This window comes from Ambystoma mexicanum, chromosome 5p, assembly GCF_040938575.1.
Source record: "Ambystoma mexicanum isolate Mex_15411 chromosome 5p, UKY_AmexF1_1, whole genome shotgun sequence".
In the NCBI taxonomy this organism is placed as follows: domain Eukaryota; kingdom Metazoa; phylum Chordata; class Amphibia; order Caudata; family Ambystomatidae; genus Ambystoma; species Ambystoma mexicanum.
Genome location: NC_090930.1, coordinates 835,628,998 through 835,655,711, shown reverse-complemented (window position 1 = coordinate 835,655,711; position 26,714 = coordinate 835,628,998). Strand labels below are relative to the sequence as shown.

The 26,714-nt window shown below is 44.5% G+C and overlaps 1 protein-coding gene across 3 annotated transcripts in view; it reads right to left on the bottom strand.

Annotated features, from left to right (window-relative positions):
• The window catches only part of CFAP70 (cilia and flagella associated protein 70), a 1,359,754-nt gene that overhangs the window by 1,114,180 nt on the left and 218,860 nt on the right, over positions 1 to 26,714 (bottom strand). For all 3 annotated transcript variants that reach the window (XM_069613256.1, XM_069613257.1, XM_069613258.1), the window contains exon 5: positions 16,020 to 16,096. In XM_069613256.1, coding sequence (XP_069469357.1) covers positions 16,020 to 16,096 — 77 coding nt within the window. The remainder of the gene's footprint in view (positions 1 to 16,019; positions 16,097 to 26,714) is intronic.

The window sequence follows — 26,714 nt, the reverse complement described above, 5'->3', positions numbered from 1 at the left end:
AATAGACAAAACCCAGGGAAAAACGACATTCTATAACAGCTCCAACAGCAGCGACTCGGATTCAACAACTGGTGGACAAGGCAATCCACAACAGGCCTCAAGTTTTCAAGGGAGGGGACAACGCGGCAGACCTCGCTACCAAGGCCAACACCCCATGCGCACACGGAATTGGACCCAATGCGCACACAAACATGGTGATCCCTATTTTCAATCTCAGCAATCACATTTTGTCCACAAACAAAATTGAGGTCCTGAGCAAAGGTCTTAGTTTTATCCCGAGTGCCAGCGCTAATATGTTCAACACAGAGGTTGAACTACGGAAATTCTTCCGCACCATCTGCATATGGTATTTTTTCAGAGATAGCCCGGAAAAAGAAACACCGAAATCAACAGGCCTAAAACCTCCGCCAACCTTCACTCCACTCTCTTCTATGGTATGTCCAGAAATACTAGCTTTCGAAAATCGCATTCTCCTCGAAATGCGCAGCATTTTTGACAAACAAACTTATTTTAAAAACAATCTTTCGGCTCCACAAAGGCTGGCACTCAAATTGCTAGAAAGTAACAAGAACTTCCCAGACAAGGGTGGGGGCATCGTACTCTAGAGCAAAACTTTGTATGATATCGAAGTCAACAAACAATTGTCAAATATCAAGTTTTACAGGCAAATACCCTCCAACCCTACGTCCAGGATCCTGTCCGAAATCATTAGTCTCATGAGCCATGCGTACGATAGGGCTGGATAGACGAGGACGAGAAAGCATTCCTGGTGAACAACCACCCAATCATCCCAGCTTTCTACTTGCTCCCGAAGATCCACAAGAACCTAATCAACCCACCTGGAAGACCAATCGTGGCCGGAATAGGATCAGTTCTCGAGCTTATATCCATTTACATTGACCACTTCCTTAGGCCTTTGATCTGCAAAATGCCTTCTTACATCCAGGACACCACGGCCATGATAAAGAAACTGGACACCATACAAGCAGCACAAGAAGACTTACTAGTGACCCTAGACATAGAGTCATTATATACTAGTATCCCTCAAATTGAGTGCCTAGAAGTACTAAAAACCTACCTTGTTGACAGAACAACAGTGGAACCCCCACAGCATTTCTTCTTGAATGTACTCGAATAGCTCTTATGGAGAATTATTCCATTTTTAAACAAACTTTCTACAAACTTTCTACCAGCAGTGCCACGGGACAAGTATGGGGGCAACATTTGCCCCAGACGTAGCTAAACTGGTCATGGACGCTTTTGAAAAGAATTCAATCTACAATGAACACAACACTTTCAAGAACTCGATTGGTTGCTGGCTACGGTATATTGACAACGTATTCATGGTCTGGAAAGGGACCAAAGAAAATCTCCACTTGTTCCTGCAATGGCTGAACTGATAGAACAATTGCATAAAATTCACCGTAGATCACAGCAAAGACAAGATATCCTTTTTAGATCTTGAAATCTGCAAAAATCAAAACACCTTAAGTACTACCTTATATAGCAAACCAACATCAAAGAACACCTTACTTGAATATTCCAGTTCTCATCCTTCAGGCATCAAGATGAACCTTCCCTATGGTCAATTTCTACGGATCAGATGCAATTGTTCCATACTAAGTGAATATGAAACCAAAAGCAAAGAACTGTCGACCCGCCTCAAAGAACGAGGGTACCCTAGCCACATCGTCCGTCAAGCCATAAAACAAGTAAAAAATACCAATCGAGATGTGTGCCTTACTCCGACAAAGAGAACAACTCAAAACAAAAATGACCTGCGTCACTACCTTCACTCCATTGAGTAATTCGATCAAAAAAGTAGTCCTCAAACACTTGGACAAGCTTTACACTGACTCTTTTAAACCAGAGAAACCTAGATGTGAGTTCAAATGCAGTCGCAATCCCAAAGACCACCTTTTACACACTTACACAGAACTAGAAACTTCCAACAGCACACAAAACACATTATGGCACCTTCCGCTTGTGAAAGGCCATTTCAAATGTGGAAATTGCTCTGTCTGCGCCTTGACGACAAACCTTAAAACTATTGAATTAAAAGGAAACCTATAGACCCTAAATTCCTTCACCAATTGTAAAACCAAATGGTCCGTCTACATCATAAAATGCCCCTGTGACCTCATCTATGTAGGCAAATCCAAGAGAGAAATCAGACAACGCATTTGTGAGCATCGTTCCTGAGTACGCAATCAAGTAGAAGACAAACCCCTAGTGGCACATTTCAAAGCCATGAACCACACCCACAACGACATCTTTTGGACAATACTGCAAACAGTGGGCAACCCCTTCCGCGGAGGCGACAGAGACCTCGCTCTCCGCAAACTTGGATTTACCGCCTTGACTCTGTCAGACAGGGCCTCAACATTTCCATTGAATGAATTAATAGATAGAGCTGTGTCCCACCCTCTGCACACTTCTTTGGGTCATTCTAACACCCCTGAGGAATAAGCTAGTCCATCGTGTATTATAACTTGTGTCAAAGGGGTATGAACTGTTGTCGCAACAACTAAACGATCACCCATCTTCACGGGGACCACGTATGCATGGCTGTAAATGTTTTAAGTCTTGCATGTATTCAAACATGTCTTTTTCCTTTGACCCTTATTTCATCATGGTCCGCACCGACTGTTTAAATGCCACCTTGTTCAACCAGACATTTTTCTCCATCAAATGCTGCAGCAACATCATACTAGTTATAGATGTTGCACATATGCTAGATATATGCTTTTTACCTTACATTATATGTATGACGGTGCTGTTTTTTAGATCTTTGTGCAATATGCCTTCAAACAACAGGCATGCTAGAATCTTTGTTGTAAATATATGTTGTGCTCTATTCAATCGATCCATGCATTCTGGGTTTACAACATAATGCGACATACAGCATTGACTCCATCGCAAACAGTGACACTACTCCCTTAACACATGCGCAGTGCCCACGTCACATCTTTTGCCTCGGTCTGAATAAATACAGTAAACCGTAGTCACACATTCGCACAACTGCCTGCAGTGACACAGCTTCTTTTCTCTTCGGCACAAGATAGATCACGGCCGCGATACAGCTCCTCTTTTTCACTTTACTCCCACTCCCATCTGACTAAGCGCACGATCAGCAACACGATAGTGCCCACCTTTTGTCAGCTCAAATGGGTTGCCACTTAATAAACTTGTCATTAAATATGCAATTTGTGATTTTTTTGTTTCTCCCTTGGACACTCTGGCCCGGTTAATTTTAACCCCTTAGTTGTTCGCCACCAGGACACGGGCCATCCCAGTAACATTAAAGACCCTTTTGCACTAACCGCATAGGCACGGCAAATAGGTCAAACCGCTTGTTGATCATAATCCAACATCACCATCACCTTTTGACTCCTTTTTAACTACATCCAGGCACCTGACCTTCGCAGACTGCCTTCCCAGCTGCATAGACTAGCAGCTGACGAACAAAGACCACAGCCATGGCGTCTACTCATTTATACATGGTAGGTCCAGAACTCCTTGCAGCCGTTCCATTAGTCAGCACTATTTTTTGATCAACGTTACTAAACGCAGTCTCCATTTTTAACTATAGGATGACGCCCATCTCATCTAATAAAGTCCGACCACGACCTTATGTCCTGAAGACAGTTTGGTACAATTTTGCAGAGCTGCACCACTTCCAGCCACTGCCCATTGCCATCAACATACCGAACCAGAAACACCAACCTAGGTGTCGACAATGTTAATGTATTGTGATCTCAAACAATACATGAACTAGACTGTCACTATATGTACTAACTCACCAGTATGCAGACTACAATTGTACTTCAGCATGCATATGTTTTTGTGCTACGGCACATGAATAATCTTGTAAATATGTATTTTTGTTAAAATAAAACCTTTTTGTTTTTGTACCTAACTGATCTCCTTTCAAGCTAGTAGCCACCTAGCTTCTCTGCAAGCCCCTGTTAACCCCCTGTCACACCTTTGGCCAGGGAAGCCTTTGACTCTACCCTCCTCTGTTACTGTAAGTCTCTACATCATGACACTAAGCAACATCCTGAAGCCATCCCTGTACATTAGGGGGGTGGCCCCCCACATCTTGACCCCTCTAGTTATTGGCCTATTTCTCTTTTGCTGATGATGGCTAAGCATATGGAATCAAATGAAACCCTGCAGCTTTCACATTTTCTTGAGTCTAATTCCCATTTTCATGCATTTCAGACATGTTTTAGACCTCTCAGAAGAGCAGTCTCTCTTATGATTTCTATCTTGGATGATATGGCTATGCTTGCAGTGATCCTGGAGTTCTTATTTTACTCAACCTCTCCACGGTTTTCGATACTTTCGATCATGCCATTCTTCTTGGGTGTCTGGAAGCAGCTGTAGTTACTGGACTTCCGCTTGCCTGGTTCTCATCTTATCTGTCAGGCTTCTCTCAAACAATCTCCTTATTCCCATTTAAATCCAAATTCAGGTCTACTACTTGTGGGGTCCAATACGGCTCCTCTATTTTTCCTATTCTTTTCAATGTTTACTTTCGCCCCCTTGCGGACCTGATTATGTCGCATGGCGTACGGTTTTATAGTAACACTGATGACACTCAACTGCTTTTCCAGTCCAATACCCCGGACTCTTGCCCCCCCAGGCAAATTAAGATCATGCCTGGCTTAGATTGGGGACTGCATGTAAAAAAGAAAAATAATTGGCTGAGGATAAATGAAGAAAAGACAGAGATTCTGATGGTGGTCCCAAAGGCTGATTACAATCTCTGGAACTCTGACTTGTGAGAAACCTGAGGGTATTCTCCCAAGCAGACCTCGAGAATCCCTTAGTCACGTGGTCAGGGAAGGGCTGACACTCTCAGATCCCAACCCTGGGTGTGGACGAGCAACGGAGGCTGACCTGGGTTGGGGAGTACAGGGTTATGCTGGGGGAATTGCACCAGGTGAGAAGCAGTTTTGTACCAGGGAAGAAGGAGAGGAGGACGATATACCCGAGACCTTTGTAGGCTATGGTACATTCACCCATCTTCTTCCCGTTGAATCTATCTTACCCAAATCTACCATCCCCTCCATATGTAACAAATCCCCTAGGATCCCACACCCTGTTGCTTTACAAAACCATCTCTCTCAGAATCCCTGCTTTCCTGTTCTCTACCCGCATACTCTCGGTCATTCTTTTCCACGCCCCTCTAGTCACTATTTCCCACACTCCCGTCTACTCAGATCAAATACTACCATTCCAACAATCCCTCTGGTTTATTTCACGATTCCAGCTATTCGCATTTGTCCCACAAACCCTACCAATCCTGTCCCTCTGATTTTCACCTTAACTCCCAGTCAAAAGTGACCAACAATTACAGTTCCCACAAACGCTCCAAAAGCTACTCTTCCGAGATCACTGTTACCCCATCCAATCCCATAGGACAATCTGACACTTCACTTCCCCCCTTTTCTGACAAGAGCACATTCACGCACTATGAAAGATAACAGACTAACCCCAAGATTGTTTACCTGACATGTCCCAACCCCGGTGCCAGGCAAAGTCATGCAATTAACCTGAATCACAGGAATAAAAGGTGGAGCACAGTACGAGCAAGGCAGACCGCATGACGAGACAGCTAACCTGGACCAGCAGTTCAAGAGGAGGAGAAAGGCAGCGAATATCGAGAGGCTGACAAGGAGAGACACAGCCTTGTCCTTTTCAACACAGACCCACAAAACCTCCACAGAGCAAAAACATAAGACCAAGGACATGCTCTGTGTAACGTTGACATCTGTTGCAGCACACTGGGGCTAGTGTGCTGCAACAGATGTCAACGTTACACAGAGCATGTTGATGCTGATAAGAGGGAGCGAGGGAAATTCCTGGTACCATGGTGCTGGCCTTGACACCAAGCGGATCATCACAGCCAGTGAGTCGAGGGGAGAGCCGGGCTGTGGTGAATGAAAGACGCTAAGAGGGAAGTTGAACTAAGTTCAAAGAACTGTAAAAGTGTTAAGGGGATACCAGCTGCAGAGGGAACCGGCACCACATGGGAGACTTTTTTGTACAAGAGACTTGGCCATTGAGGCTCCTGATAAGCTGGAACAGAACTGTTGATTTGTGCTGGAAAAGCTTGAGTGTGTGCGTTGCTCCAAGATCCCACCTTACCTCGTGCTCAAAACGTGGGGAAAGGAGACCCCCAGCTACTGCATCCTGACATATTATTTGAGAACACTTCTTTCTTTTCTTAAAAATTATCCCACACCCTTTTTATATTAGTTGTAAGGTTTGGCAATAGGTTTCTTTTTTTTTTTTTTTACATCTTTTTATTCACATTTCCAACCAGAATAATGAAACTCTGCATGAGAAGATGAAGGTGTAGCATTACATCGTAAATTTCAAGGCAGTAGTACACTTAGTGGCCAACCTTTATAAAGCTCACAGTTCAAATCAAATGTGCCATATTGACATCTTATCCCATAAATCATCCGGGTATACCCTCAGGATAATACACTGTCTATTCCAACTTTCCCGGATATAAAATGTGAATTATCAACAACAACAATAGGGCAACCCACATGAAGAAGAAAAACCCCTCCCCCCTCCCTCCCAAACGAGTTGCACATCAAACACAGCAACTTTGACAGGTTATAAACAAGCGTACACAACAACCTCATATTGCCCTGGGGCTTTGCACATATGAAGTAACCACCACACTCAGAAACAAGCAGGCAGGCCTGCAAGGTTAAACATTAAGCAGGTTCAATAGTCTGTTTCCTCCTCGCTGTCTTGACAGTCACTAAGGTATGCCCTTAACAGAGCCCAGATATCTTTCGGTCTGCACACTGACGGCACGGATCGAACGTATAACTCTTCAACTTCTTGCACGTACACTAAGTCTTTCAGCCAGGCTTTATGAGTAGGGCCGACTTTAGCTTTCCAACATCGTAGAATGTTCCTCTTAGCAACTGCACTTGCAATAGCTACAAAACGATCGTACCTTGACAGATGCCTTGCCAATATCTCCCAGCAAATACTTTAGAGGTGTTGCCGGAATGGATAACCCCACAATATCACTAACCGTGTCTGCAACTTCCTCCCAGAATGCCCGGACCGGGGGGCAGTTCCAATACATGTGGATAGAATCTGCCATGCAAAAGCTACACTTAGGGCATATGGGCTGATGTTCCGGGTTAAATTTGCACGCTTTAAGTGGTGTAATATGTAGGTGGTTCAGTATTTTGAATTGTATCAAACGAAAGTTGGCATTAAGCGATATAGATCTAGTATGTTGACAATATTTAGACCATTTAGCATCTTCTATTGCAATACCCAAATCCTGCTCCCACTTTCGTTTCATGTCGTTTTTGGAAGGGGAATAGAACTGCACCGCCCTGTAGAGGCTAGATATAGAGCCCGTAAACCCATCTGGAGACATGGTGGCGGTAATAAATGGATGAGTTTCCGGAGCATTAGGAAACGTGGGCCACTGTTTCTTGCATGCAGCTTTAAGTCGATAATAATGCAGGGTAAAGATTAGGCCGGCCCCCAGTTTTTCCTGCACTAGTTGCAGCGTGGCAAATTTTCCCTCAAGGTATAGATCCCCAAGCCGCATTTCCTTATCAGGATCCCACCTCTTTTGAAGTGCCGAGTCAAAGGAAGGCTTCAGCCGAGGGTAATGCCACAGGGAAAGGAACGGCTAGAAAGGGGTTTCACAGCCCACCCTGGCAAACAGGGACGGCCAGTCTCTAACCGTAGTGGCCACAGGATCGATATCTGTTATATTCCCTTTAACCACAGAGAACGTCATCGCCTGAATATTGGAGGGGGCTACCGCAAACTTCTCGGCCCGAACACGGGCATGCGGCTTTGCCGTAGTGGCCCAGTATAGAGCGAAGTGTGCCTGCGCTGCATGGTAGTACAGTAGGTAGTCCGGAGCCGTCAAACCACCCGATTCATAACTTTCGCATAGTTTCGACCAATTAAGTCGGACTGCCCTCCCTCCCCATACAAATGCAGTGGAAAGCTTTTGTAACTTTTGAAAAAAGACCCACCCTGGCCAAACGGGGACACTGCAGAACAAATAAAGGAGTTTAGGGACCACAACCATTTTAAGTATGGCCACCCTGCCTTAAATAGATATTGGTAACACCCCCCACATTTTTAGCTTGTGTTCCAGGGACCTCAAGTACGCCTCATGATTATTTCGGCAACAGGTTTCTTAGTAGAGGCCCTGTTTGTTTTGACACAACGCCACTAGTACTGCCTTATTTTCATTTGATGGCTGACGCTTGCTCCCATTTTAGATTTAGGTTTATATTAGGCATTGTTCCAATCTGCATACAGTTTAATAAACACCCTTGAACTGTGATCACTTGTGTCTGTCTTTACTGTTGCCACCATGACCTTTGGCCTGATTCTTTGGGCCACTGGCCTGCAGCCTTTACTTTAGTAAAAAGTCTGAGCATCAAACATCAATCAGCAGGCTCCAGAGAGGCACAGATTGCTTCGGTCTGCAGTACAGGGTTTCTTAAACTCAAACTTTTGAGGAAAGTGCTACCTTTTATTCATTTGCATCTTCGATCCAAGTGGTTACAGCTTCCATTATGGGTTCAATCGATTTTTGCAATTGTATATACTTAGGCCAACCAGAATTTTTGCTACATCACCTCCAAATACTGCAAAATTCGGCGGCTCATCTTGCACTGAATTCTCCCAGGCTCACTTGCACCATGCCACTGCTTTGTCAGCTCCATTGGCTCCCAGTGAAGCAGTGTATTGAGTTCAAGATTCTTTGTATCATCCACTCGGGCCCCTCGTTTCTTGAACATAAACTCTGTCAATATTCCCATTCGAGAGTCTTATATTCTGGTTCTCTGGTCTTGTTTACTGTTTCTAGATTCCGTAGGGCTCGTGTGGGGGGGGGGATCTTTTTCAGTTCTGGCTCCAAGAATTTGGAATGCCCTTCCTGTCCATCTCCATGAGCTGTCTGACCATCTTTCCTTTCGCAAAGCCCTGAAGACATTTCTCTTTGCTTAAGCTAGGGATGAGATCTATTTCTACATTAGCAGTGCCCAGATGCCCTCGGTCCATGGTACACGCGCTTTATATATCAAAAATAAATAAAGCATACAGCCGTCAGCATTCAATGCAATTATGTTCCCACTTGTTACCACTTTCATGTGTGCTTTGTGCACTTAAGTGTTTTAAATGAAAGTGAACTTTACTTAACGTAATCTATGATACAGGTAGAATGACCCAATCCAGTTTACAGCATAAAGCTGTTGGTGTTCATTGCAATGACAACTCCCACCTGTAGGCCACATTTGAGCATGATTCATACAGTAAAAGGGATTTTAAATGAAAGTGTCCCAAGCACAGCAAAATCCAAAGCAATCCTTCATCCAGCCATCAGTGATTTCAATGACTGCTCCAATGAGCATGCTTCACACAGTCAAAAGGGGTTTAAATGAAAGTGTCCTTTGTGCCGCGTAACCTGTGACCATGGGCCTCATTAACAGTTTCCCGGTATGAGGCCAGTAATTTCTACGGTATACCGGCCTTACCGTCTCTGATGCCCAATATCCCAGTATTACCAGAATATTACATGTGGTGGAGTGCCAGGAAGTTCCCATTGCCATGAAGTCCAATAGGACCTCCATGGGATGGGATTTCCCGAATCACTGGCACCATTAGTAACGATGCCAGTGATTCAGGCATTTATTTGCTGGTAGGGGCCTGAACTCCCGACAGGTGAAGCCTGCTGGGAGATCCCTGGCCCCACCGGCAAATTTAAAGTGTACTGATCCAAATAAAATGCCAGAGCCGGAATTACCAGAATTATTTCTGGACCGGCACACTCATAATGAGCCCCACTGTCGTGATTTACATCAGATGCCAAAGGCTCTCCAATACAAAGGCAGTCTAAATGCCCACCTGGGGCTGTGGCAGGTTTTGCCGCAGACAATATAGTTGCACTTGAATCAATACTCTGGAGAAAGTTAGATCTCTGCACTTTAGTTTAAGAGAAACTACTATCCCTGAGCTCCTGACAGGCTTACTACTTGACAACAATATTGCTGTGGGACTACCATCTGTATGAATTTACGTATCAATTCTTATTACCCAGTGTGTATGATAAACATTAGGTGCTATCAATATCTTCCCTACACAGTTTCATCACTAACCCAAAAAGTGTTTGCACTTGCAAATGTGTGATTTATACTTATGAACAGTAACTCATTAATAATGCTATCATTCCGTTGTTTAGAATGTGTGTATATTTATTCTCTTTTAGAGATACTATATGTGCATTAAAAATAGAACAATCAAACAATATACAGTTCCAGTATTAGCAATACAGTAGTTCAATAGATACCCATGTAGTTCCAAAACATTGCAACTACCAACAACCAATGTGTATGGTGACATTGTGGCCTAGAAAAACATAAAATCATACTCACAATTATGATGCTGTGGATTGGCAAACCAGAGGACAGGCAGTATTATACAGAACAACCTCTGCATATCCCATTAGGTGGAATGGGTTAAACACTCTGACAAAAAGTCCATGGCGTTTAAGGCCATGTACTTAAGAACAACCTAAAAGAGATCTACAGCCATGGATCAAAAATATAGAAATGTCTTATTTCAGCCCCTCAAATATTGAAAGAGTTAAAAAAAAAAAAAAGCCAATTTTTTTCCCCATAAGCAGTTTATTGTCTTAGGGTGAAGGCATTTTAAAAGGTGTTTGCTGCTTGTTTTCAACACAGTTTAGCTTTGTATTTTAGCTCTGTCTCCAAATTATTGAAGCAAACATTAAAAATCAGAATTTGGAAAAAGTGGCACGGTGACAATTTATAAGCCCAAAGACTAGAATTCCCATTTTGGCTCCGTCATCAAAGTTTGTGCTAGCTTCCTTACTCAAGCATATCAAGATCCTGTGGGTCAGCAGTGTCCACCAGGCACTCGCCCCTTCATGCATGATTCAGTCTTTTGCAGCCTTTGATGACATTTCAGGATCTCCTTCCTACTGTCTGACACAGAAGGCTTTTAAAGGCTAAGTGCCACCTCTGTTCCGTCTTAGCCAATCAAATTCGAACAAATAACAATCTCATTCATGTAATCAGTAGGAACAGTAGAAGATCGTGTTGTTTACATACGAACTGAAGGCAATCTTGTTGCTATCTCTTGCTTATGTATGAACAAGATTGGCTTTTGCTAAAAGATTTTTTAAAAAGCTAGTACTTTTGCTTCTTTAACAAAAAATTGCATATATTTCTGACTTCTTGTGCTCTTCTTCTACTATGTTTTAATAACAATACTGATAATGTGACCACATGTTCATTGAAGCAAAGCTGGGAGATTTGTTTTGAAAAATAATGTAGCAAATGGGTAAAGGTTAGCCGATAGACTTGTTGCTTAGTGTGCCGAACCAGAAGAAGGAATCGGACTACAGTTCAACATTTTCAAAGATGTTTCTTTAAGTAAAGGAAAAAATGCCTATCTATCCCTATTTCTATGATGGGTTTTTCCTACCTAAGAATTTAATCTACCGGTGCTTGTCAGTCATTAAAAATCTAAATAGTCCTTAGTCCGACACCTAACCACTAACTGGCCCCACTGCTTTTAGAAAAATAGAACATAAAGGTTGGCCAGGGCCCTAGCCTTTCCACTCTGGCTTCTGTTGGGCAAATCAGACTTGGGTTGTTCTGTAAGTAGTGTTCATCAGTTCAATGGTACTTCAATGTTAGATCACAATAAAGTTTTCAGTTCTCTCTTCATATTCCTCATAACCATCTTTAAGTCTTTGTACCAATCAAAAGTTTCAAGTTCCTTAAAGGGAGAACTTAGTCTCTTAGAACAAATCCAGCAACTTGGTTTCAGTCCTTCAATTGTTTCTTAATTTCGAATTCAATAGTTCAACCCTCCAGGTTCCCAGTTTTTGCAGTGTGCCAAAGAGTTACTTAATTTTTTCTGGCTCTCCTTAGCCTTCTGCCCCCCTGATTTATTAAACTGAGCAGGCTCTCTTGGGTGTCTGTTCTTGTCCATTAACTGGGTTTTTCCGGCTTCCGTAACCCACTCAGACACTGAAGCATAAAACAAAAGGGCAATTGAAATGCAAAGTGAACAACAAAGATAACGAGGAGGAAGTGAGCAAGTCATTACGTCTCAGCAGAATCCACCGAGAGCCTGGATGCAATTCCACCACATTTGCGACTCTTTAATAAGGCGCCAGTGTTCTTTAGCTAGCTACTGCTTCCCGGGGTGCAAATGACCATCAGCACAAAATGACTTCAAATGACACGTTACGAACTGCTCCAATTGGCTAATGCGACTGAAAAAAGACTGAATGCAGTGCAAGAAGAGCTCTGAGCCCTATGATTGATGGCCCTATAAAATCGTTACATGTTTGACCTTATGACTTCAATGGAGGGCTGCAGGTGCCACAAGATTGGAAGTGCATGCTGCACAGCAACCCCGGAATATGACACAGCCAATGGGACACACACAGAAGCGGTCGATGAGATACAAACAATACATGAAAGGATGATGAGAGACGCTCGATACCACATCAAACACCTGCATACATTATTTGCAAGGGTTCCAGAATGGCTGGCAGCGGTATTCAAAATAACTGTACCTATGCTCATCGTGATGCTTACTGCCATCCTTGTTAGTCATCGGGCAGTGCCAGTGCCACCAAAGAAATGCAGGTTACATATTACCAGCAAATAAAATGGAGCATGGAGAAGAGTTAGAAGAGGAGCCTCCAAGCATGAATGACAGTGAGAATGATGTAGAGAGATTTTTGCAGCTCCACCACGTGATTTAGAAAACTACAAGGCACTTTGGGCCGAATGCTCAGAGATGTGAAAAAGATATTAGTGTTTGGTGAACACCTAGGCGGGTACAAAGAGCATGGGGCATAAACAGGATCACATGGGTATGGGGTAAGGAAAGGGGTAAGGAAATGAGTGGGAAGGAGATGTCGATCAAAAGACCAATCAAAGGGGGAATGTATTAAAGTTGCTACTCCAACACTAGACAGAGGGGTGTACCTACCACCTGCGGGAGTAAGCAAGGAGGGATGGGTACCTTCTAGGGGGGACAAACATGGGCACACAAATGAACTGTAGTTACACCATAAATGAAGGCCTCGCAGGGACATATGGGGGCAGGGTTGCACTGTGTCTGTCATTGGCCCAGGGAGCCAATGTATATCACTATGAGATAGGGAAAATCCTGGGTAAACTCACTCAGCAGGGAGACCGCCAGGTTGGGCCTCGCTTTGGAAACCTGCCCTGAACACATAATCAACCCATCACGGATTCGGGAGGAGGGAGACAAAGCTCAGGTTGCGTGGCATGGGAAGGCTGAAGCAGCTGAGACAGCACTGGGTAATGACAGGGTGGAAAGCCAATCCCATGGGCACTCGGGGGTAGAGGGGGCGTGGACCTGAGCAAGAGAAAGCCTTCACATAGCCACAAGTACCTTTCGGCAGGTGGATATGGAAAGAGTAAGCTGCACAGAATGGCATGCTTGGGAGGGCCAATCAGACGTCCCTGTGAGGTGGCCAGCCTTCAGAGTATCCAACACAAGGTCTGTGAAGGCCGTTATTTTGCAGGTGCTGTGTGAATGTCTCCCTTCCCACCAGAAGCAGGATGTCTTATGTTCCTTCTGCAAATGGTGCTGACAAATGGCAGAATATTAAAGTCCCAGCGGTCAGCACAAATGTTAATTTATTAATTGCAAATAGTTTTCGGGAGGTGTGAGAAACAATATGGCATCCCATGGGAGGTGATGTTTTGGGATTCTGTTGGACTGTTTGCTCCAATTATATTCTACTAACATACGCTTAGCACTAAGGATATGATGGAGTATAGACAATGGGGGTCATTACAGAGTTTGGAGGCAGCCATGGTGCTATAAGCACCATGGCTGCCTCCAAAGTCGTGTCCGGGTCCGGGTTCTCAGGATGGGGACTTACCGGGTCATTCCAACCTTGGAGGACCCGGTAAGTCCCCATTCAGAAAACCATTCCCCATTCCCATTCAAGCCCCCATAGAGCTCAATGGGAATGGGGAAGGAGCTAATAATGGGCCCGCAAATAGGGCATCGGAATACGGCGGTAAGGGGTTAACAGCACCGGCATCCTTACCGGTGCCGGTAACCCCTTACCGCAGGCCTCGTAATGAGGCCCAATGAGTTTCATGGGAACGTTGGAAAGTATGAACATTTGAGCTGCAAATGTTTCTAATGCCTTGACCATTGTAATCAATGTATACAACGCATGTTCACTGTATGCCCTGATGTCAGCTCTCATCAATCAGTTCCAATCCACTGCTTTGTTTGATTTGTTTGATGTGTGCTCGCCCACACATTCAAAAAAATACCCAGCTACATTTACAGTACAATATAGATACACAATTTTGCCCAGTTTACTCGCAAATAAGAGCAAGACAACTGATTTTGATTTTACTTGAGACTGGTTTTTATCAATGTGGTCCTGTACTGTGTTATCTTTTGAGAGCAGAAACCTAATTGGTGGGAAGGTCTCTATCGACTTGCCCTAGACAGGCCTTGAATATCAGAATACATCTTTTATTGCTGAATTGTTATAATGATACTGAGTGATTTTTAAATTGCTATTTGATATGATATATTATATTGTTGTGTGTTTTACTGAATAATGAATTCCGAAATAAACCTTAAACTGAAACTGATGGGTTTTACCAAATCAATGCTTATATTCTACTTTTAAAGATGAAGGCTGAAACTCTTAAACCTGGTCCCTTTCGCTGTTCATGGCATGTCGAGCACATCTATATGAGGGTGAGCATGCACATCTGCTGCTCTGTGCATGATCATGGGTACCTACTTCGTCAGGGTAAACTATTGTTATGCACCACCTGTGATTCTTTTTGTCAAAGACATGGTGTGTACTATATCAATTCCCTGTTACGAAGGCATAAAACTGATGAACTCTGAGGGCTTTTTCACTGAACTTTTGAGAACACTGCTGGTGTTCAGTCACCACAAACAACCTTATGATGTTGTATGTATAGTCAGCTTGTTTAATGTATAGTTTGCTTCACACTTATAGTGCATACTGCACACCAACTGCCCTTGTGTAACCTGCTATATACCACCATCCCCATGGGTTGCTCTCTCTGTCAGTGCACTGGCCACATTGTTGTTCCTTCTACTGTTATCATGGATACATTAGCACAACATTGAGCAGGTCCCAGACACCCATGACAGTGATCAAACCGACATGAATCTATCACACTCTCAGAGAGCAGGGCTCTGCAATCTGTGCTTCTCTAGACATTTTGGACTACAGCTCCCATGATCACTCATCATTCACGATTTTGTCTAGGGCCGATGAGAGTTGTGGTTCAAAAGATCTGCAGAGATAAACATGGCAGATCCATGTCCTAGAGCTTCTGCTGGCACTAGTCACTCAAGGCAACCAAGCAGTGATGGATCACGAATTGGGTGGGTTACATATGCCTCAAAGACAAGATAGTTTTGTTCTTGTTACATATTGTGCAAGATGAATGATCTACCACACTGGATCTTTGCAACTACTGATGAGGGCAAAGAGGATCAAAACAGATAAAACACTGATAACAAAGAAAGGGGACAAAAATGGAAGCCAGAAACCTTTGAAACAATATTTGATATAGCATACAATGGTCAAATTGAGCTCAATTTACAACACACAATGTTATTCTTAACAAGATTTACCATCAGTTGCAGTGTGATCTGAAATTAGGATTCCTAGACTGAGTCTTGGTTTACAGTTTCAACACCTTGTTGTTCTAATCAGGTAATGTTCCATGCCTGTGGAATGGTTAACTTTGCTGTAGATTTGGGTTCTTAGAATGGGTGGTGTTGTCCATATGAAACACTTTACAAATAATGTTCACACATGCACAACCAGGACGTATACCCCCAATGACCTAAACAGATGTTGCTAGTATCCAAAAATTGACAGGATGCATTAACACACCAATTATTTTCACCTTATCTGGGCGTGAGATGTCCAGAGGAGAGGAGGGAATACTGTGCAATGGCACCACCAGCTGAAAATTGGTCTCCCCTGCAAGACAAAGAAAATGGTTCAGTCTGCAATTAGGGGCATGGCTTTTATCACCAAAATATTACTATGTGTAGATCCTAAACACCAGCTGGAAGATCATTACATTAAGTTGGAGCTATCGGAGCTGGGAATGCTGTTAGAGCCTGAGGCTTTACCAGTTTGCACTTTAGAAATCTCAAAAATATGAGTTCCATTACATAAAAGAAGCAGGAAAACCTAAAGACAGAGGAAAAAACACCTGGTATGAACACACAATCTCAAGGCACATATGTACTCATAGAATCATGGTTGGCTCTGGGTGTGGAAACAACCTTTGCTGAGCTCTGTTTTCCAAGCTTACTAATAGGTTCAATTGTTGCAAGATCACAGGAACTGTAGGGGTTTAGCCAGTACCCCAATTGTTTGAGTAGAAAGAAAGAGTTTTTCCTGGTTATCTTGCTTAGGTAGTTCAAAGAATAGTTCTAACACAGTGGTAATTGAAATACAGTTTTCGCTTTATTTGTACTGGGGCTCAGTTGTTTTATCATTCAGTTGGTTATGCTTTTGATACATTTAGGGATAACTGTGTCCCTGGTTTGTCAGCCGACACGTGTTTCGACCCGTGGGTCTTTATCAAGGCTGAGGTGCATTCAAAATCATGTGAAGTGCGTGGTTTGTGACAATTTAGAGACATATATAATTAATTTGGTGCACAGTGGGTGGTGTTTGTGAGAGGTGGAGTGTTAAGCAAGTAAAACAAGGTAATTTGGCACATATGTTTAAAGCAATGGCAATGCATTTTGCGCAGAGGGAGAGAGAAGAAATACAGATGAAAAGTTAGCAGGTAAGTGGTTAGAGGTAGTTCAGGTTGGGAAATTGGAGGAGGGATGCCTCTTACCTATTGTGTACAGTCTTTAGCCCCCTGTGGGGTCCTTGTCCGTGGTGATGGGTGGCTGTCCTGTTGAGACAGTGGCTCCTGTTGGGCCCTATAAAGCAAGTAGGTTGATGTTAGCTCAAGCGTGGTGTCTGTTGCCATGTACAAGGTTAATGGAGTCCCCATTTTGGGCACCCCTTGTGATCAGTTGTGGGATAACTGGTGATTGGGGGAGTGCACCCAGCTGGTTGGTGAAGCTCCGTGAGTGTCATGGGCAATGGCATGACTGAATTTTTGGGGTGAATGCTATGGGCTCGGGGCTCCGAGTTACAGTAGAGTTGGGCTAAATGAGAGGGATAGCTCTGTGCGAGCGGGCGCTGGCGTCTACCCGGGATGGAGGGGTAGGCTCTGTATAGCGCTATGAGGGGTATTGGTACCCGTGGGGGTACTCTGACCATGCAGTGCAAGCAGGCCGGTGCGCCAGCTCTGTTGTATGGATGAGTAGGAAGGTGGCGCTGTAGGCAGGGCAGCGTATGATGAGCCGTGCTGGGCCGCTGGGCGAGGAGTAGCGCTCCGACCCGTCCGTGTTAGTTGAACACGCAGACCGAGTCCGGGCACTGCCCGAGTATGGGTCGGGGTGCTGTCTGCTCAGGGGACGACTTACTTGTTGAGCTGGTCTGCGTGCAGTTGTGATGCGGCTCCTGTGAGGTGCCTGGGAGGTGAACCTCCCTTAAATCCCTGCTCATGTGTGCCGAGTCACCTGTGCGGTCACGGCGCATGTGCAGGGGTGTAGTGTCTGCGCTCGAGTTAATGCGCATGTCATGAATGGGAAGTGGTTCTCCTTAACGCATGTGTGCGGGGGTTGGTTGTGTTACGCGTGTTGGTACAACAGTTGGTGTACTGTTATTATGTATGTCCACAATGGTTGTGTGGTACTCCTGTCGCTTATGCGAGGAGAGGATGTCCTGTGGGGAATCTGAGGTGCCGGTGGGCTAAGGGAGGGCCGGAAGTAATCCCGGGATGGGGTGCGCGCGATGGGCGTGTCAGATGTTCCTTGAATTGTAGGGGGTGGCCGTGTGGCGGCAAATCCAGGTGGACATGGGGAACCGTGACAATGTGTCACGAGACGCTATGGGCGAATGCTGATTAAGTGTTCAGTCAGGCTCGTGAGGACTGTAGGTTAAGGTGTGTCCACATATGGTGGATGAACCTGATAATGAGGCATTAACCAGAGTGGTTAGTGTGCTGGTATGAGGAACCTCCTAGCGTATTGGAGGTACCAGTGTCCTGCTGTTGGGGTAAACAGTAGGTGCTGTTGAGGCTGCTGGGAGCCGGATTATAACATAGGCTGGATGGCCCTGTGGACAGTGGTGTCCCCATATCTGCGGTCGGTGGGGCCTGCTGTGTTGTCCTGGCAAGCTGGTGGTCAGAAGTGTGGGGGGATAGCCCTTACTGTACTAGGACCATTGTCTGTTACCGTCACTACGCCCATTGTGACAAGGTGGTCAAGGCAGTCCTGATGGGTGGCACGGGCTGCGGTTGGGTGTTGGGCGGCAAGTAGGTTGTAGTGTCGAGAAGGAGGAGGTTTACAAAAATACATTAAAATCATGATCCTTGTTTAGGCCATTCTTGACACATCTGAAATGGCAGATCAATCTTGCGTCTTTTTATTCTGTCTCCTCGTTTGGCTCCCAACCTCACGGTTTTTAGTCCGATATATCTTATCAGGCTTTTGTCGTCCATCTGATGGTTCTTCTGCCAGTGGTTGGCTAAAGGCAGCTTCGGGTCTTGTGAGTGGATGCTGTTCATGTGTTCCCTTATCCAAGTTCGTACTTCCCGGATGGTGCTTCCTATGTAAATCTTGTGACATACACAAATTAGTGCATAGATTACATATTTGCTTTTACAATTGAGGTGCTCCATGATTTTGAATGGTGGGCAGCCTGTACATTTGGCACGTTTAGTTTGGGTGGCCTATTTGCACATTGAGCAGGTTCCACATTTAGTGAAGCCAATTGGTGTTTGTTTGCTTAGCCAGTCTTGTGCCGAGATGTTTTTCTCGGATAGAAAGGATGGGCTGAGTAGGTTTTTTTAGTGTCGGTGCTCTGCTGAAAGACATATTTGGGTATGCTTCTAGGCTGGGTTTGATGTGTTCAACTATAAGTAATAGGACCCAGTGTTTGGCTAGGATTTTTTTGGTTGCTTGACTATCCTTATTATATCTGGTTACAAATCTGATAGTTGGTTTCGCATCTTTCTTCTTAGTTTTGGGCGAGAGTAGTGTTTCTCTTTCAATGGTTGTGGCTTGGTTCCTGGCTTCCGTGAGGTACTTCTCGGAGTAGCCTCAGCATTTGAATCTTTGGTCCAGAAGATCACATTCTTCTGTAAAGAGTTTTAGGGTGTTGCAGTTTCTTCTGGCGCGGATATATTCCCCTTTTGGGATGTTCTGAATGACGCTTTTCCTGTGACAACTTTTTGCATGTAAGGTTGAGTTTACCTCAGTTGGTTTGCGGAAGGGTTTGGTTGTTATTTTGTTGTCCTCAATTGTAATCCTTAGGTCCAGAAAATCGATTTGGTCTGTGCTGATGTGGCTGGTTAGCTCAATACCATAGTTGTTTAGGTTCAGGTAGTCCACATATTGGGTTAGTTCTTCTTGGGTTCCTCTCCATATGAGGATGACATTGTCTATGTAGCTGGTGAACTTAATTTCTCACATGGCATGTTCTTGTTCATACGAATGCATGAAGCAGTTCGCTAGGGCTGGAACATAGCTGGCTCCCATCGCGATCCCCTTAGTTTGTTTATAAAATTCTCCGTTGAAGATGAATATGTTGTTTGTCAATGAGAATTTAAGAAAAGCCTTCGTCCTCTCCACTTGTTCTAGATGTGATGCTGATTCTTGTTTCAGAAGATATCCCAGGCTGGTTATAGCCAATTCGTGATTGATGGATGTGTACAGGGCCTTTACATCTAATGTGGCCATTATGAAGTTGGGTTGCCATTCTATCTTTGACAGTATTGCCAAGGTGTGCATAGTGTCCCTGGGATACGTTGGTATCTTGGTGACTAGTGGTTGTATCACATTGTTGATATATCTGGCTAGTGTCTCGGTTATTCCTCCTATTCCGCTCATGATCGGTCTGCCTTCCGGAACTGTATCAAAGGATTTATGAATTTTGGGCAGGAACTAGAGGGTTGGCATGATCGGGTGATCCGTTCTCAGGTAATCATATTCTTCATCTGTTATCAGCCCTTCTGTTTGGTAATGCTTGAGGAGTTCTTGGCTTTCCTTCAGGATTCTTGCCTGTGGATTAGTGTCAAGTTTTTCATAGTTGCCCGGTGTTTCAAGGTGTTTTTTTTGCCATTTTTAAGTAGTCCGTTTTCTCCATTATTACGATGTTGCCACCTTTGTCGGTCTCCTTGATTATGATACTCGTCTCTTCCCGTAGGTTCTTGAGTACGGTTTGTTCTTCTTTCGAGAGGTTGTCTTTGTTACTTGTCGGATGGTCCTCCAATCTGTGTAGGTCATTGATGACTGCTTGTTGGAATGTATCTATATAGTTCTCCGCAAATAATTGTGGAGTGAATTTGGATTTGCTTCTGAGTTCCGGAATGCTCATAGCTACATTCCGGATCCCGAGTTCTTGCATGCATTCTTGTTTGCTTTTGAGGTCTTCTTCTAGTGTACTGAGGAGATGAATGTCCTCCAGATCACGTATAGTGAATATGCTGAGTTCTGGTGCGATTTCTCGGGGTTTGTAAACTGTACATTTTGTAGCAAAGAATGTAGTCAGTTTAAGACGTCGTGTGAATTTGAAAAGATCAATTTGAATGTCCACTAAGTTATTGTTGCTTGATGGTGAAAAGGAGAGTCCCTTGTTAAGTACTTTTGTCTCTACGGTTGTGAGTTCCTTACGTGACAGATTCATGATTAGATTTTGTCGTTCTTCTGTCCCAAAGTTTTCTGGGATTGTAACTTCGTTTAATGTTAATTCGAACAATTGTAAACGAACAATTTGGGTAATACCCTGACCACCAGCTTGCCAGGACAACACAGCAGGCCCCACCGACCGCAGATATGGGGACACCACTGTCCACAGGACCATCCAGTCTTCGTTATAATCCGGCTCCGAGCAGCCTCAACAGCACCTACTGTTTACCCCAACAGCAGGACACTGGTACCTCCAATACGCTAGGAGGTTCCTCATACCAGCACACTAACCACTCTGGTTAATGCCTCATTATCAGGGTCATCCACCATATGTGGACACACCTTAACCTACAGTCCTCACGAGCCTGACAGAACACATAATCAGCATTCGCCCATAGCGTCTCGTGACACATTGTCACGGTTCCCCATGTCCACCTGGATTTGCCGCCACACAGCCACCCCCTACAATTCAAGGAACATCTGACACGCCCATCGTGCGCACCCCATCACGGTATTCCTTCCGGCCCCTCCCCTAGCCCACCGGCACCTCAGATTCCCCACAGGACATCCTCTCCTTGCATAAGCGACAGGAGTACCACACAACCATTGTGGGCATACATAATAACAGTACACCAACTGTTGTACCAACTCGCGTAACACAACCAACCCCTGCAAACATGCGTTAAGGAGAACCACTTCCCATCCATGACATGCGCATTAACTCGACCGCATACACTACTCCCCTGCACATGCGCCGTGACCGCAAAGGTGACTCGGCACACATGAGCAGGGATTTAAGGGAGGTTCACCTCACAGGAGCCTCATTGCAACTGCACGCAGACCAGCTCAACAAGTAAGTCTTCCCCTGAGCAGACAGCACCCCGACCCATACTCGGGCGGCGCCCGGACTCGGTCCGCGTGTTCAACTAACACGGACGGGTCGGAGCGCTCCTCCTCGCCCACCGGCCCAGCACGGCTCATCATACGCTGCCCTGCCTACAGCGCCACCATCCTACGCATCCACACAACAGAGCTGGCGCACCGGCCTGCTTGCACTGCATGGTCAGAGTACCCCCACGAGGGTACCAATACCCCTCATAGCGCTATACAGAGCCTACCCCTCCATCCCGGGCAGACCCCAGCGCCCGCTCGCACAGAGCTATCCCTCTCATTTAGCCCAACTCTATTGTAACTCGGATCCCCGAGCCCATAGCATTCACCCCATAAATTCAGTCATGCCACTGCCCATGACACTCACAGAGCTTCACCAACCAGCTGGGTGCACTCCCCCATGCACCAGTTATCCCGCAACTGATCACAAAGGGTGCCCAAAATGGGGACTCTATTAACCTTGTAAATGGCAACAGACACCACACCTGAGCTAACATCAACCTACTTGCTTTATAGGGCCCAACAGGAGCCACTGTCTCAACAGGACAGCCACCCATCACCACGGACCAGGACCCCACAGGGGGCTAAAGACTGTACACAATAGGTAAGAGGCATCCCTCCTCCAATTTCCCAACCTGAACTACCTCTAACCACTTACCTGCTAACTTTTCATCTGTATTTCTTCTCTCTCCCTCTGCGCAAAATGCATTGCCATTGCTTTAAACATATGTGCCAAATTACCTTGTTTTACTTGCTTAACACTCCACCTCTCACAAACACCACCCACTGTGCACCAAATTAATTATATATGTCACTAAATTGTCACAAACCACGCACTTCACATGATTTTTGAATGCACCTCAGCCGTGATAAAGACCCACGGGTTGAAACACGTGTCAGCTGACAAACCAGGGACACAGTTATCCCTAAATGTATCAAATGCAAATCCAACTGAATGATAAAACAAATGAGCACCAGTACAAATAAAAGCAAAAACTGTATCACAATTACCACTGTGTTAGAACTATTCTTTGACCTACCTAAGCAAGATAACCAGGAAAAACTCTTCTTTCTACACATATGTACTCAAGTGTGTATTATTTTTTAAAGTGGAGCACTTAAAGCATTTAGCATTCCAGTAGGTGTAGGCCAGTCAATGAAGGCCTGATCTTGGCATGGTCTAATGTTTGGCTCTGCCTTTTCATATGGAAAATCCCATGCTATTTGCAAGTGCAACGAATGGTCTTGTTGGTCAATAATATCACTGCATTTACGTTTTTTTTAGAAATGTGTATTTTAATTCATTATACCAACACATTTAATTAACACAGATTAATTTGCCGGCCCTCATTACAACTTTGCCGGTCTGGAAACAACAGTGCGGGTATGCTTAACGGGACCGTTGATTCAAAGTACAAGTCTGTGGGCGGGTTGCCTTTCTGCCTGCCAGGTCCGCCCTGGCGGGCGGAACGGGACCCGCCCACAGACTTTTACTGAAACACTGGCACTGTTAGTACACAGTGCTGCTGATTCAGTGGGAATGGGGACTGACCATTACTGCCGCCTGATTTACCGGACCACTGGGGCTGTAATGCCCCAGTGATTGCGGCAAGTTAGGCAGCGGTAATTCATTGCAGGTCCGGCGGCTACCTTCCGTTTTTTCTAGCACAGTTACCGCTGGACCTGTAATGTGGGCTGATTCATATGTTGAATTGAGATCAACAAATGAAGAAGAAAAATGTAACTAATGCTGCCTACATTACCCCATCCCGACCCACTCCACTGCCTACACAAATCAAACTCACGCCTAAGCTATGGCATACAATTAATTGCATTTGTACCTAATTCAACAATTACCTGAAGACATAAATCATAATGTATAACAATGCAGGAGTCGATACCCCCCACTCTGGCATAGGCCAACTAATACTCCTCCAACACACATTTAAAACCATTATTGATGCAATCTTGCTTTTTTGGCAACAAGGCTTAGTTGCCCTCTTATAACAGGTAGTTTTCCCTCTGCTTTAAAGCGCAGCTGGATTATACTGCTGCTGAAATAGGCCCCATTACACCCTATCAGCCTGGTAATTAAAGACCAATCCCCAATACCCCCTTTATCATTAAGGTGTTTACAACTCATCTGCAACAACTGCAGAATGCTATTCTCGAGGAATGGGAGTCAGGTTTCATATCCCACAGAGGGATCACAACCGAACTGCTAGATGCGTGTGAACATTTGCTGAGGAATTTAGAAAGCCATGTGACCACTCTTCTGATTATGCTGGATCTGTCAGCCCCCTTTGATATCCTTGACCTGACCATTAAGTTCTACTCTAAAGACTGGGCTCTGTGGCAAGTTGGGCCTTATGATGGTTAGAGACCTTTCTTTCTGCCCAGTCTTGTTATATAAGTGTGGATGATATTGAAAGCCTGTGCACAAGCCCATGCAAAGATGGCCGCTGGAGCCGCCAGCACTGGAGAAATCACGGCCACAAGAACCTGCAGCTCCAGCAGTATTGCCAGGTACGCTTGTTATAAGCGACTTCGGGCTTCTTTTTGCCCAAAGTCGCTCATAGTTTTTGCAGGTCGCTTGTTGCAGCTTTTGTCCGATTATTACCTCTATTAAGCACGTATTCTTGCGCTTGTTCAGTTAATAGGGTAAGTACGTGGACAAAAAACGCAACCAGCAGAATACGTTAAAATGAAATAAACACAACGATAAGGCATGGGGAAGTTAACTCCTATTTCAAGCATTTAGAACATGCTTGAAATAGGAGTTAACGTCGGCTTGGCTTAATGTTGGCTTCTTCACTTCTGGCCCTGCTGCTATATTTCATGAACACCCAGGCCTCGGGCTCTGCAGATTAAGCGGTCTCTTTCAAAGCCATTTGAGACAACACTGGACCCTGTCCTTTCAGTAACAAGCAGCGTGCTGAACCCTGGGCAGTGGTGCGCAAAATATATGAGCAAGTACAGTAATGCGTCCTGATGTGTTGTACCTCATGCAGCTTGGGTCTGCAAAAAGCTGCGAGCGAGCGACTGTGCCCATTTACCCAATCAAAATTTCACATCTTTTTCTGCACGTACTCATTGGCAAATGTTTTCTCTCTACACCCATACTCTGTAGGTGAGGCAAAAGCGTTTTCAATACTAGGAAGCAAAGTGCTCATACGACTTAGAAATATGCACAATTTGCATTTGTAGAAAGACTGAAAGGACTTTTTTTGTGCATGCACAATGTTCTTGCCATGTTATCTTATGCTGTGTTAGTGTTTTAAGTTTTTATTTTCTACTGCGCCATTCAAGAATGTAGTGGTCTGGCAGCATTGAAGCGTCTCCGAAAAGAATGCATAGTGTGGCCCTGACATGGGATTCAGAGCGCAGTGTGCAGTGGAAAGGGAAAGATGCAGCAGAAGTGAGATAGTGAAGGGGTCGGGGATGGACACACAAGTATCCAAAAAGCCAATGATGTGCTTTTAATGTCACACGCATACAAGAAATGAAAAAAGAAACTAATTGGTAAAAAAATCAAATGCAATTTGAATAATTGCTTTTTGTTCTAACATATTATATTTGTGTTCTCTCTATGTATATGCGTGTTACTGTTATTTTTCTTACTTTTGAGACCTGCCCACAGTGTTTTAGAGGTGCGCTTGTTTTTTCAGCTAATTTGGTTGGGAGTCAGCGTGTGTTGGGCTTGTTTTCAAGGGGTATTCAGTGTATTTTTTTTTTTGACCTGGTAACACTGAGGCCCAGTAAGCCTGTGCGCCACAACTCTCATCCTTAGTTGCTACGGCGCTCCCCAACTTTTCCAATCCTGTGTTGTTCCTGATCCTTGTATTCACTTGGTTCCCTTGTTTCTTCCTAGTTGCTCCGCATCTTCTGCTGTCTGTTTCCCCTCTGTGCCTTCCTCTTGTCTCATCTCCTGCTTTACTAATTGCTGCCACCATCTGCATTCCAGCTCTGGACTACATCCTCACTTTGGGGACCTTCACCTACCATCTTCAGAGTTTTTTCTCCATCCAGGAGTTTTCCCTGTTTGGAGTCTGGCTCTCCCTTTCCCTCTCGCCTCCAGAGATTGAGGTTGCTGCCCAAAGGACATACCTTATCTTTTGCCGGAGATATCTCACAAGACACTACAGGTAAGGCATAATCCTGAGAGGTATCCATACTGAACCTTTGGAGAAGAAGTATGGTGTGCCTCAAGGCTCTGCACTGTCTGTTTTTTTTCCAATCTCTATGTAAAGCATGTCCATGCTTTACATTCTGATTTGGATGTTGGGTATCGCTACTATGCAGATGATACCCAATTGTTTGTTTAAATTGCTGCCATCCCTTTGCCGCATAATAACGATTTATCAGACATGTTTGCTGAAATACAAACCTGGATGCACATTGGATAGAGTACCAGCAAAACAGACTTAACTGCTGTGCATCCTTGAAATATCCATCAATTGTTTTGCCAAGCTTTGTTTTATGTAGACTCGCTCTCTTCCAGTGTTATCCAAAACTAGTAGGCATCTAATTTGATTCCCATCTCGAATGGTACTCTCAAATCAAATAGGTTGTCAGTAGTACTTCTCATCTCTGCCTATTTAAACAAATGTGTCTGTACTTGAGTCAAGAGCATCTGGGTACCAATGCTAGAGTTATAAGGGCCAAACTAGACTACTTTAATTCAATCTATGTGGGTAATCCCAAATCATTGTGTTAGAAACTACAGACACTCCAAAACAATGCTGCAAGGATTGTTATAAATACTCGTTTTAGAGACAGTGTTACGAGCAATGTTCCCTCTAATTATTTTTCTCCAAGTGCGGAACTGGTTGCCTTTCGTGCACAGTTTATTTTCCATGTGTACAACTGACTAACGAGGTAAGCCACTTTGTGAGCATGCGTAGTTAATGAGTTACCATCTCCGAAGAGAGTTTGGAAACGAA